We start from the raw sequence: 10,698 nt of genomic DNA on the forward strand, positions 1-10,698 counted from the left end.
TGTAGCATTTGCTGTATTTTGACCTAGTATTGATTGCTGGTTGTCTCTTGAATGCGATAGGGGTTGCTGCCACTGTCTTCTGGTTGTGCCAGGGGTCCTCCACTCCATCAAAGTCAATACCTTCAATTATTTCTAAAATCCGAAATAACCAGTCCCTGTCCAGTCTCCCTTGCTACCTAGTGAATACCATTAAGTAACTGACTTACGGGCACGCCCGGTGCCGATGCTGGCGGAGAGATAACCCAGTCACGGACAGAGCCCTTCCAGTCCGCAATACGGACGTGCCGGATAGCCACGACGATGACGCGAACCTCCTCGCCGGCTACAAAATGGCCCCTGCCGCCGTCGCCCTCTTCTTGTGCCTGGTCCCCTACCAAATTGAGAGACGAGGAGGCGTCAAACGTGTTATTCTGGAGGTGCTTCTCGCGGAAGTAGCGCTCCTCTTCGGAGCCGCTGTCCACCAGCCGCGCTGATCCGGTTATGGTGGCACTGATAGACGACATCTCAGTCGCGTTGAGGTTGAAGAGCAGCGTCGCGAGCGGGCTCGGGTTTTCGGGCCCCGGAAATGATCCCCCCGACAGTCTCCGCTGCGTTGTTGACGGGCGGTGCGAGACCCCTGTGGGAGATTAATACCTCTCATCAGCCTGTGGGCTGTTACATTTGGGAAGTGGAAGGAAGGGGAAGAAGGAGAGGAGGAGGACAGGCAGGGCGCGGACAGGGCATGGGGCATGGGGCATGTGGCATGGGGCAATTTTATTCTGTAGTCGTACAATCGTGTACCAGGAGCGACACGTTTGGGTTCGCTACTAGGTTGTTCGTCTTCTTGCTGGCCGGGTTAGTGGTCATGACGATGACAGGATCCGAGCCCGAGTACGGCGACGACGGAAGATATGTGTAGTTCATGAGCGAGACATGGGGGATGTTTTCGAAGCACGTAGCTAGGTGCAGGAACCTGGCGTTGGAGAGACACTGGACCACCTCGGCGGGCATTTCGGGCGTGACCTGCATGTTCGTATCGCCGGCCGATGCCTCGTGGTTGAGTGGTATTTGCTGCTCCATGGCTGCGAATCCCCGGCGGGCTTCAACGTCTTTCTTCTGTGTCTCTCTACCACGAGGTGAGTTCAAAGACGCTCTGTTATTTCTCCTTGAGCTCCGAGGCTCGGGTTCGGGTCGCGTGATGTTAGGCAAAGTCTTAGGGCGAGAAGCAATGAGTCGTGGGACGGATTTGTCAAGGAGAAGAAGCTGACGATTTCAAGCACAGCGTTATGCCCGCACTGATAATGGCCAACGAGACTAGAACCTTTCCTTTCATAGGCTCGCGATCGGGTCGGGTGAGTGGGGAAAAGCTCCCTTGCTGCCTGCCCCGTCGTTGCTTGGTGCAGGGACGGGAAAGTATGATGACTAAAGAGAGGGGCCGAGCGGGAAGCCGACCACCCCTGCCTCAATGACGTGGTGTCCAGTAAGGTGTTACTCCTTTGTACCTAACTTGCTTAACAGCAGTGATGGAGGTCTGGTAAAGCCTCCAGTCCATCGTCTTGACTTGACTCTTGAGACTTGAACCAAGATGCGTGCATAGACAACCGAATTGGCTGAATTAAATCTTACCTTACCTAGCACGTGTTTCGTTCACAATTTCCAGTGACCCCTTCGAGAGGCGGGTCACGGGTCCGCGGCACAGCGTTACTTTCCTCAAGGTGGTTAGTTGGAACCACTCCCCAGTAATGCTAGGGGAGCGGCTAGAGTCGGCCTCCAGCAACCACCTCCCTCCCAGATGCCAACCGTCAACGGCTTTAGGGTGCTGAGAGCGAACGGCGCCGGCCTCCCTTATTCCTCCACTGTTTCCCTCAAGAAAATCGAGAACAAACACCATCTTAAGAAAGCCATTGAATCGGCAGCGTCACCTCTTGAATAGCTGCGGCACTCGATATCGATCATCACTGAATCCAATTCCACAATGCGCACCTTAAAGCGCACGTCGAGGCGCGTGCCTATGCCGCCCTTAGCCCTGGGTTTGGGAACATCGTCGACCGCCACACGGCTGCCGGTGCCACCAACGACCTCGACAGCCCCCATATCAACGCATTCTGCCTGCTCGAGCTCGACTACATCCGTCCAGCCCATCACGTCGCTCCTTATTGCTAACCGCGGCGAGATAGCCCTCCGCATAGCCCGAACAGCCGCCGCCATGGGCATCTGCACCACAACGCTGTACACGGACGTTGACGCGGCCTCGCAGCACGCAAGGTGCTCGCCGCACTCGATCGCTCTCGGCCCTCCCGCCGCCTACCTTGACGGCCCGCGCATTGTGGCCCTTGCCAAACAGCACGGTATCCAGGCCCTGCACCCGGGCTATGGCTTTCTGAGCGAGAACCCGGCTTTTGCCCGCGCCTGCGAGGACGCCGGCATAGTCTTTGTCGGCCCTCCCGCTCGCGCCATGGCTGACATGGGCGACAAAGCCCGCAGCAAGGAGATTATGACAGCCGCCGGCGTGCCGTGCGTGCCGGGATACCACGGCGCCGAGCAGTCTCCCGAGCAGCTTCAAGCCCGTGCACGCCAAGTCGGCTACCCCGTTCTGCTCAAGAGCGTCAAGGGCGGCGGCGGCAAGGGCATGCGTATTGTAAAGTCGGAGGGCGAGTTCGACACCCAGCTCCGGAGCGCCCGGGCCGAGGCGCGCGCGAGCTTCGGCGACGGCGGCGAGGTCATGCTTGTTGAGCGATATATCGTGCGTCCGCGCCACGTCGAAGTGCAGGTGTTTGCCGATCGCTACGGCAACTGCGTCGCTCTCGGTGAGCGTGACTGCAGCGTGCAGCGGCGCCACCAGAAGATCCTCGAGGAGAGCCCGGCCCCGTCACTGGACGACGCCACGAGGCAGGACCTGTGGGACAAGGCTAGGACAGCAGCGCTCGCCGTCGGTTACGTTGGCGCCGGCACGGTCGAGTTCATTCTAGACCGGGACACAGACGAATTCTTCTTCATGGAAATGAACACGCGGCTACAGGTCGAGCACCCCGTCAGCGAAATGGTTACAGGTACAGATCTAGTCGAGTGGCAGTTTCGGGTAGCCGCTGGCGAGAGGCTACCGCTGACCCAGGACGAGATCGAGGCGAGGATTGCCGAGAGGGGCGCCGCTATCGAGGCAAGGATATACGCCGAGAATCCTGAAAAGGGCTTTTTTCCAGACTCGGGCAGGCTAGTGCATCTCTCGACGCCAAAGACGAGTGAGGATGTGCGAATCGACGCTGGCTTCATCGAGGGAGACAGAGTTTCCGAGGCATATGACGGCATGATTGCGAAGTTGATCGTCAGGGGCAAAGATCGGGAGACGGCCATCCGTAAGATGGAGCTTGCCTTGCAGGAATACGAGGTCGTGGGGCTCAGCACAAATGTTGAATTCTTGAAGCGCCTCTGCCGCAGCCAAGCTTTTATCGAAGGCGATGTCGAGACGGGTTTCATCGACAAGTGGAGAGACGAACTTTTCGGGCCGCGTCACACATCCAATGAGGTATTTGTGCAGGCCGCTCTGGGCCTGTTGGGCTCACAAATTAGCTACTCGACATCGGGGCTTAACGGGCCTCACGGCGAGATGCTCGGCTTTGGCGAGTCCCGCACCCAGAGCGAGCGAAAGTTCACCTTCCGGGTCCGCGACGACACCAGTGTCGAGGAAGGCGAGGCCGTGCAGGTCTCCGTAACGCAAGTAGCGAACGCGCTGTTTAATGTAGCCGTGCTACGCAGTGGCGACGAGACGCCGCAGGTCTTCGAGAACATTGTATCTGAGCTCGACTCGTCCTCTTCTTCGGCCACTAAGACGGCATTAACGACCTTCTTTCCCCTCACAAGGATCGAGACAACCCTGGTCCGCGACCGCGATCCGGCAACGGAGGAGGAGAAGCTTACGCTATTTCAGCTCGGCAATAAGAACGAACTCCAGCTCGTCTCGCCGGACTGGTTCGAGAAGGCTCTCGGCTTGAAGGAGACTGCTGCGAGCGTGGTAGCCCCTATGCCGTGCAAGATACTGAGAAACGAGGTGACCGAGGGCCAGGAGGTCCCAAAAGGGGCGCCATTGGTTGTGTGAGTTTCTGCCTCCCGTCTATGCCTATCCTTCTATTTCCTGTCTCTGTTGGATCCGCGGGGCGTCAGGGCAAGACTTGACCTGGACTTTGCTAATCTTTTGTCTATTTTGGTAGTATCGAGTCTATGAAGATGGAGACTGTGATTAGATCACCGCAGAACGGCACCATCAAGAAGCTGGCACACAAGGAAGGCGTATGTACCAGTCCTGTCTCTCACTTGACCTTCAAATATACCCATTTGCCATATTTTCCTCCAGGGGGGCAAACCATCCCACACTTGGAGCTGACAACTGGGTTCTAGGACATATGCAAGGCTGGCACGGTGCTGGTCATCTTCGAGGATGCCGAAGGTGCCGCCAGCCCAACCAAGTAGTAGGAGGAGATATGGTATGATACAGAGTACGAGCTCAACGACTGAGGATCTGGGCTTGTCTTTGGGAGGGGGGGGGGCGGCGACCCTGGCAGAGATAGTATCTGCTCGGTGACGACAGACGCTGGGCAGCGGCGCCAAATTATAGTACCCTGGCCTTGAATAGCCGGTAGCATCATGTGTGACGACTTTGGCTTAGCAGCGGCGTTTTGGAGAATTTATACGCATTGGGCAGGTGTTTTTTTCTTCATCTATGGCTTTACAGAGAGAGGGCGTATCGTGTCTATAATCTCAAGACCGTTAGCGGTTTCTGTTCAAGGTGCGTTCATCTATCTTGTTCAGCTCGAGAGGGCAACGTGTAAGTTTTCCACCGTGATCATGTCTTATGTACAGCGTCTATTTTTACAAACTAGGTACATCTAGCTAGGTGTTTACACAAATTGTCGCGGCGAAAGATATATATCTGTCGTCTCGGCAACTTATTCGTACATACAAGATAACTAAACAGAGCCGTAAACAGCTCTTGTGCTATAAAGCAGGCACATGGCAGCCATTGGGGCTTGGTTAGTTATCTATGACCCGACCACGCATGAAGTTGGCATCCTCCTCGTCATCCGGATCCTCCACATCGTCGATGCCCATCTGCTTCATGAGATCGTCAATCTTCACCTTCCGGCCGCCCTTTGTCCGCCGCTCGGCAGCATGATATTTTGATTTCGCCTCCTTTTCCGTGACCGACGTTATTCCGCGCTTCGGGTCGACATTGAGCTCCACCACCTTAGGCCGTTTGCGACTAGACTCGGCAGCCCGAGAACGGACACCTCCGTCAGCTAGTTCGGGCCTGCCCAGGCGGACGTTGCGAGGGATGCGCGTCTTGGCCCCAAGGGCCCAGAGGTCTCCCCATCTAGCCTTGCGAGCGTCGTGGTACGCCTGCTTCGAGAGGGACCTAGCTACAATCCAACGCTCGTAGGTCCCAGCGGGGGTGCACATATCGAGTAATACGTGGCCGCGCCGTTTCAGAGGAGGGAACATGTTGCGGGGTAGCGAAAGTGGGTGAGGAATCCCACCCTCGAGATTCTCGAAGCCAGCAAACGCGCGGTCCGCGGCGTCCTTGCCTTGGAGATATGGGGCAATTTCAAGTTCAAGCGTCGCACGGCTCTCCGAAGAGACAATGCCGTCGGGCTGAGCACCTCGGCGCACTGCAATGTAGCTGAATCTTATATCCTCATAGTTATGGTGCGAAGCTCCGTGAAGCTTTTGTAGGAAGCTCGGGCGGGTGTAGCGCTGGACAAAATGGCAGTAGTCCTTGCGGCCAGAGCTGAGCCCGGGGGAGTGATACAAGGGGCAAGTGGTATGATTTGTACACGGGGCAACAATCATGCCAGGCTCACGTATACGTTCAGCCTCGGCTCGTATCTCTTCCGGTGGCGGCTGGACCGTTGGCGGGATAATGAAATCGTCGAGGAGACGGCGCCGAACTTCAGCTACTGCCTCGAAACCTCTCGGGTGTCCCTTCTCCAGGACGATGAGCACCCCGCCGTCGGGCGAGAGCATCTCCCAGAGATTTTCGAGGAGCACCTTGCGCTTATAAGGTTTGTCAAGCGGCATCATGAGGTGGGAAGCAATGATAATATCAAACGTCTTGCGAGGCGCAGGGCTTTCGCCCGCATCGAGATGGGGCTCCTTTCCCTTACCCGAATGAACATAGTCTGGGAGTCGCGGGAGAAATGTTGTGTTCTGCATGAATCTGGAAATGCGGTGGCGGATGGTCTCGGAGCCCACGACCACTGTTTTCTTTCCGGGGGGTTCCTGAGTGAAGACTTTGCGTTCCTGTCGGAGAATATCCCACTCGGCGTTCACCACGTCTTGCCAGGCTGCCAGCCCTGCGCCGCCCGCTCCGACATCAAGCACACGGGGACCCTGACCTCCGGCTTTGGTCAGGAGCCCCTGAATCCAGGCCGGACCTAAACGTTTCCGCACCTCAACCAGGATGCTCATTGCAGTCGTGTACAAGCCTGGGACAACTGTAGCAAGAAAGACATCGGCTTCAATCTCGGAGAGTTTGTGTTGGCTTGGGCGCATCATCAAGGGCTTCTGTAGTGGCAGTCTCTTTCCCCCGGGCGTGGATGGAGAGTAGGGTAAGCCAGGTCCGCCGAACACCCTTTCGGCAGCTTCTCGCAAATGGGTTGGGCTTGTCCTTTTCAGGAGATCCGAGATGGGCTGAATGAGGGTCTCTTTTGGCAGGAGCAAAGTGCTGGGGAGGGTCTTGAAGTGACCCATGACGGTATGCGGATGCAGGCGTACTCGCTGCTCCGTATCCATGGAATCCCACTCGTCGAACACAGCATTGGGCTCACCCTCGTCCTCTTCAATCTCGTCCTCCTCGCGTGGCTCGTTCTCCTCCATAATGTCGTCCCCGTTTGGTTCCAAGGCAGCCTCGGCAGCAGCCTTGAGTGTGGCGAGTTCGAAATCACGCTGCAGCCTCACGAGTGCATCGTATTCGCGCTGGTTATTGGCTGTGACGTTTAGGTATTCAACCTGCTCATTCGAGAGTGGCGGCAGTTCCTCAAGGGTTCCAATATCGTCGGCAACCTCTGATGCAGTGCCATCTTCGTCTTTAGGGATCTCGGACACTTTGATTGTGTACTCTACCTCCTCTAGCTGGCCATCTTCAGTTTCTCTTAAGAGAGTCCGCGTCGACTCGTTCTCGGCCATCTCGCTCTCGTCGCCATAGTAGGGAAGCCCAACATCCTCGGGCCTTGTATCCCGAAGTGCAGGGCCGTAAAGCCGCTCGTAAAGCTTGAGCTCCTCGGGCGTCAAGTAGCCTGGAGGCAGAGTATCCCCGAACGTTTGCTTGGCTTGGCGCACAATGGTCTCGGTGTCTTCGGCTGCGAGTTCCGACTCCCTTCTTCGCGGCTCCTGTGCTGTGTCGGCGCTATTGGAATCATGCTCGTGTGCTGTGTCCCGACGTGCCCGCCGGCTTGTCGAAAACTGCCTTGCGGACGAGCTTGAACCTGATCGGGGTGGCTGGGCTAGGGAAAGGAAAGTCTGAGTTAACGGCGCTCGGAGGCTCGAGAAGTGTCGCGAGCTAGCTCTGCTTTGTGGCGCTAGAAGAGCATCGTAAAAACTCAGGAGCTGCGTCCTGCATCCCAAGCAACGATTTGGAATCCTCCTCGGCGCAATCATTGCCGGCGGTGGCGGGTTATCGAGTGCTGCGCGGCCAAGTATGGTCGAACGCGGATCAAAAAAGGAATTTCTATTTCAATGTCCAAGCTCGCGCTCGGGGGAATCGCTGAATTATCGCGTAACAGCTGGGACCACGTGACAAGCCAGCCCATCGTGCACCCCCTACCAGGTTCTCCGTAAGTGGCAATTAACCCACCCTTCCCCCATTCTCAGTAATCACTAGATACCTAAATAACTTGCTAAACATGTAGAGATACTTCACTCTACCTTAAGTGCCGGTTCGCCTCTCCTTGAGAGATGTACTGTATCGAGATTTTTTGTTTCTAATAATGAACACCACAAGATATAAAGGAACCATCTGTAACTTAGGTACCTCAGCCACGCGTAAATCAATACCGCCGTCCTCGAGAAAAAGATGCCCAAACTCCCGCTTCCATCAAAATCAAGTGCGCACTGCCTATACCCTCTCGTTTACTCGCTGCCTAAATCAGCCAACGTCTTGAATGTTGCTGCGCGCGCCGCTAGTTTCTGGCCGGCCGTGCCTCCCTGGACCACCAGCGGCGGCCGATTCTTGTTGAACGGTGAACTTTTGGCCGACATGTAGGGGTCAAGCTATCAGGAACACATTAATTTTCTGCACAGAAAGGCTCCCAAAACGTGGAAAGTTCGCGGCTTAACCTACAGAGAATAGCGAGACGAAATACAAGCCAATGAATGCTGTTATTGCGCCAAGGAACTTATTCAAGTCCCACATGATTGGCCGAGATAGTGAGGTCCTAGCGGTGGCGCCGGTTGTCTGGCTGGTGATGCCGGCGCCTCCGAGCCTCTGCCCCTTGTTCCCGAACACAGCACCGGGAGCGGGACTGGCACCGGCCAGCTTGACGGCCTTGTCGACAGCGGCACCAAGGGCTGGCGGGCTGGCTCCCTGGATCGTTTGAATGACGGAGCCGTTGTGGAAGATGAGGAAGGTTGGCATGGCGCGAACGCTGTACCGCTGTGATATTTCGCCCTGCCTATCGCAGTCGACCTTGACAAACGTGATTTTCTTGGGCTTCGAGTACTTGGTCGAGAGCGACTCAAAAGTTGGCGCAATCATCTTGCAGGGCCCGCACCAGTCTGCATAAACTGAGCATGGTGTTAGTTGAGGCGCAACCATAGAGTTTGACTAACCCAGCGCGCGATGGATTCCCCGTCAGTCCCCAAGAATGACTTACAGTCAGCGATGACAACAGCTGACGAGCCTATGATGGAGTTCCATTGCAACGACGATTCGATGTGGACTGTTGGGCTCATTTTGGAAATTTGGCGGGGACGTTGCTGGAGATCGAATGTCGATGTAGTGAGGATGTCGCAATCTGGCGATCTGGCGATCTGTCCTACGTGTAGAAGAGGGCAATATCAACGGGATGAAAGCGCGAGTTGCGCCAGCTGATAACGATAAAGCTGTCCCATTATTCATTGGCGGACCAGGGTTGGGGTTATGTATGGGTGCCCCGAATTTACTTCCTTGGCATGAGCCGGGAGAGCCCCGCAATAGAAAGCGGTGAAGTTTTTGGAAGCATTTCTGCCGAATCTTGCAGTTGCGCAAATGGGAAACTTTTGCAGCAGTCCCTTGAGGGTCCTTGGCTTGTGCTGTGGACTGATCCAGAAAGCCCCATTGCCGTCTTTATAACACCAACACACGCCTTAGGAGCGCAATAATGCCTCCATACGAGCATCAGACGAAGGTAAGTCGAGGAACCTAGAGCGTCTAGTCCCACATATCCCTCCTTGCCAAATGCCGAAAGCTGTCGCATTAGGTCTCCGAATCGCAACTATCTTGTCGAGTACCATGCAAAGAAAGGGGCGACATCTAGCACGGCCTCGGCCTCGGCAGCGGACTTTCTTCTCCCTGCACCGAAGCCCTCGAATAGATTTGAGACATTGCTTTGAAAGAAGTGGCAGCGGCTGATTCTCAGGACAGAAACGGCGGCTTGACGCCGACGATGGCAAAGCCGCCGACGACGGGTTCAAATCTGGGACGCGGTTCAGGCCGACGATTGCGAGAGAATGGACTGTTTCGGTTGCTGTACCGACGAGCGTTATCACAGAGTATATCCGCCCCTCCTATAGATCAAGCAGCCTGTGCGTCTTTCGCTAACTGGGTCTCGTAGTTGCGTGACTCGAGAGCAGCGGACGACATATGCGGGCCGCATCGCGCGAGCCTTGGCCGTTTTCTCGGTCGACGAGGTTGTCGTCTATGACGATACCCTGGTTGACCAGCGTCCGGCGAGAGTTGATCACGAGGCCTATACTGGCGACGTCGACCCGGCGCACTTCCTAGAGCACATTTTGGCCTACCTTGAGACGCCGCCCTTCATGCGCAAGACGCTCTTTCCCCTTCACCCGAATCTGAGATCGCAAGGCCTTTTGCCAAGTCTCGACATGCCGCATCACCCCCACAAGGACGAATGGCTGCCGTACCGAGAGGGCATGACTCTGGGAAAACGCCCCCAAGACGGAAAGGGGTGGGTTATCCTCGACAAACTTGACGCCAGGAGAGACGTAGCTGACCATTGCAGAACAATTGTCGATATCGGCATGAGCAATCCCGTCACCATATCCGAGACGATTGAGCCCAGGACCCGTCTGACGCTGAAGATGGTCGACGACGGAACACCCGAGCCCGTACACCCGACCGCACCTCGGACCGAAGTGGGTTATTTCTGGGGCTACACGGTGCGGAAGGCCACCAGTCTGTCGGATGTTTTTACCCAAAGTCCATATGAGGATGGTTACGACCTGAGCATCGGCACGTCTGAGCGCGGGTTACCTCTATCGAGGGCATTTCCCGAGCACAAAGAGTTTAACTTTAATCATATGATCATCGTGTTTGGCGGGCCTCGGGGCCTTGAGTTTGCCGCCATGAACGATGGGGAGCTGGGCGAGCTGGGGATTGTTGGACCGCGGACCAAAGAGCTGTTTGACCATTGGGTGAATGTTCTGCCGAACCAGGGCAGCAGGGGCATTAGAACCGACGAGGCAATGTTGATAGCCTTGACGGGTCTCAGGAGACTGTGGGACACGAGCTAA

At 56.1% G+C, this 10,698-nt stretch overlaps 5 protein-coding genes across 5 annotated transcripts; 2 read left to right on the forward strand and 3 right to left on the reverse strand.

Moving 5' to 3' along the window:
• Nucleotides 1-176: 176 nt before the first annotated feature.
• Nucleotides 177-1,059, reverse strand: B0T26DRAFT_633682 (uncharacterized protein; the record flags this gene model as incomplete). Its single annotated transcript, XM_060436559.1, has 2 exons — nt 177-616; nt 771-1,059. The coding sequence occupies 2 exons, from the start codon at nt 1,057-1,059 to the stop codon at nt 177-179; spliced, it is 729 nt and encodes a 242-aa protein (XP_060302619.1).
• An 895-nt stretch (nt 1,060-1,954) lies between these two features.
• On the forward strand, nt 1,955-4,443 carry B0T26DRAFT_736613 (carbamoyl-phosphate synthase L chain, ATP binding domain-containing protein; the record flags this gene model as incomplete). The annotated part of the gene is made up of 3 exons (XM_060443345.1): nt 1,955-4,068; nt 4,185-4,263; nt 4,372-4,443. The coding sequence occupies 3 exons, from the start codon at nt 1,955-1,957 to the stop codon at nt 4,441-4,443; spliced, it is 2,265 nt and encodes a 754-aa protein (XP_060302620.1).
• A 63-nt stretch (nt 4,444-4,506) lies between these two features.
• On the reverse strand, nt 4,507-7,680 carry B0T26DRAFT_843331 (Rsm22-domain-containing protein). The gene has a single exon (XM_060447572.1). It carries the CDS (start codon nt 7,624-7,626, stop codon nt 5,005-5,007), a length of 2,622 nt encoding a protein of 873 aa, XP_060302621.1. The 5' UTR covers nt 7,627-7,680; the 3' UTR covers nt 4,507-5,004.
• Nucleotide 7,681: 1 nt separating this feature from the next.
• B0T26DRAFT_685572 (thioredoxin-like protein) lies at nt 7,682-9,049 on the reverse strand. Its single transcript, XM_060440873.1, has 3 exons — nt 8,841-9,049; nt 8,309-8,751; nt 7,682-8,238 (listed from the first exon to the last, which is right to left on the reverse strand). Exons 1-3 carry the CDS (start codon nt 8,917-8,919, stop codon nt 8,098-8,100), a joined length of 663 nt encoding a protein of 220 aa, XP_060302622.1. The 5' UTR covers nt 8,920-9,049; the 3' UTR covers nt 7,682-8,097.
• Nucleotides 9,050-9,326: 277 nt separating this feature from the next.
• On the forward strand, nt 9,327-10,698 carry B0T26DRAFT_736615 (putative RNA methyltransferase; the record flags this gene model as incomplete). Its single annotated transcript, XM_060443346.1, has 4 exons — nt 9,327-9,353; nt 9,590-9,717; nt 9,780-10,133; nt 10,188-10,698. The coding sequence occupies 4 exons, from the start codon at nt 9,327-9,329 to the stop codon at nt 10,696-10,698; spliced, it is 1,020 nt and encodes a 339-aa protein (XP_060302623.1).

This window comes from Lasiosphaeria miniovina (assembly GCF_030549165.1).
Source record: "Lasiosphaeria miniovina strain SMH2392-1A chromosome Unknown B0T26scaffold_1, whole genome shotgun sequence".
Taxonomy (NCBI): domain Eukaryota; kingdom Fungi; phylum Ascomycota; class Sordariomycetes; order Sordariales; family Lasiosphaeriaceae; genus Lasiosphaeria; species Lasiosphaeria miniovina.

Coding starts and splice junctions, on each gene's coding strand:
- B0T26DRAFT_843331 (XM_060447572.1), bottom strand. CDS start 7,626: ATGATTGCGCCGAGGAGGATTCCAAATCGTTGCTTGGGATGCAGGACG.
- B0T26DRAFT_685572 (XM_060440873.1), bottom strand. CDS start 8,919: ATGAGCCCAACAGTCCACATCGAATCGTCGTTGCAATGGAACTCCATC. Junction 8,752..8,840: donor AGCTGTTGTCATCGCTGACT/GTAAGTCATTCT, acceptor CACCATGCTCAG/TTTATGCAGACTGGTGCGGG. Junction 8,239..8,308: donor ATTTCGTCTCGCTATTCTCT/GTAGGTTAAGCC, acceptor TGTTCCTGATAG/CTTGACCCCTACATGTCGGC.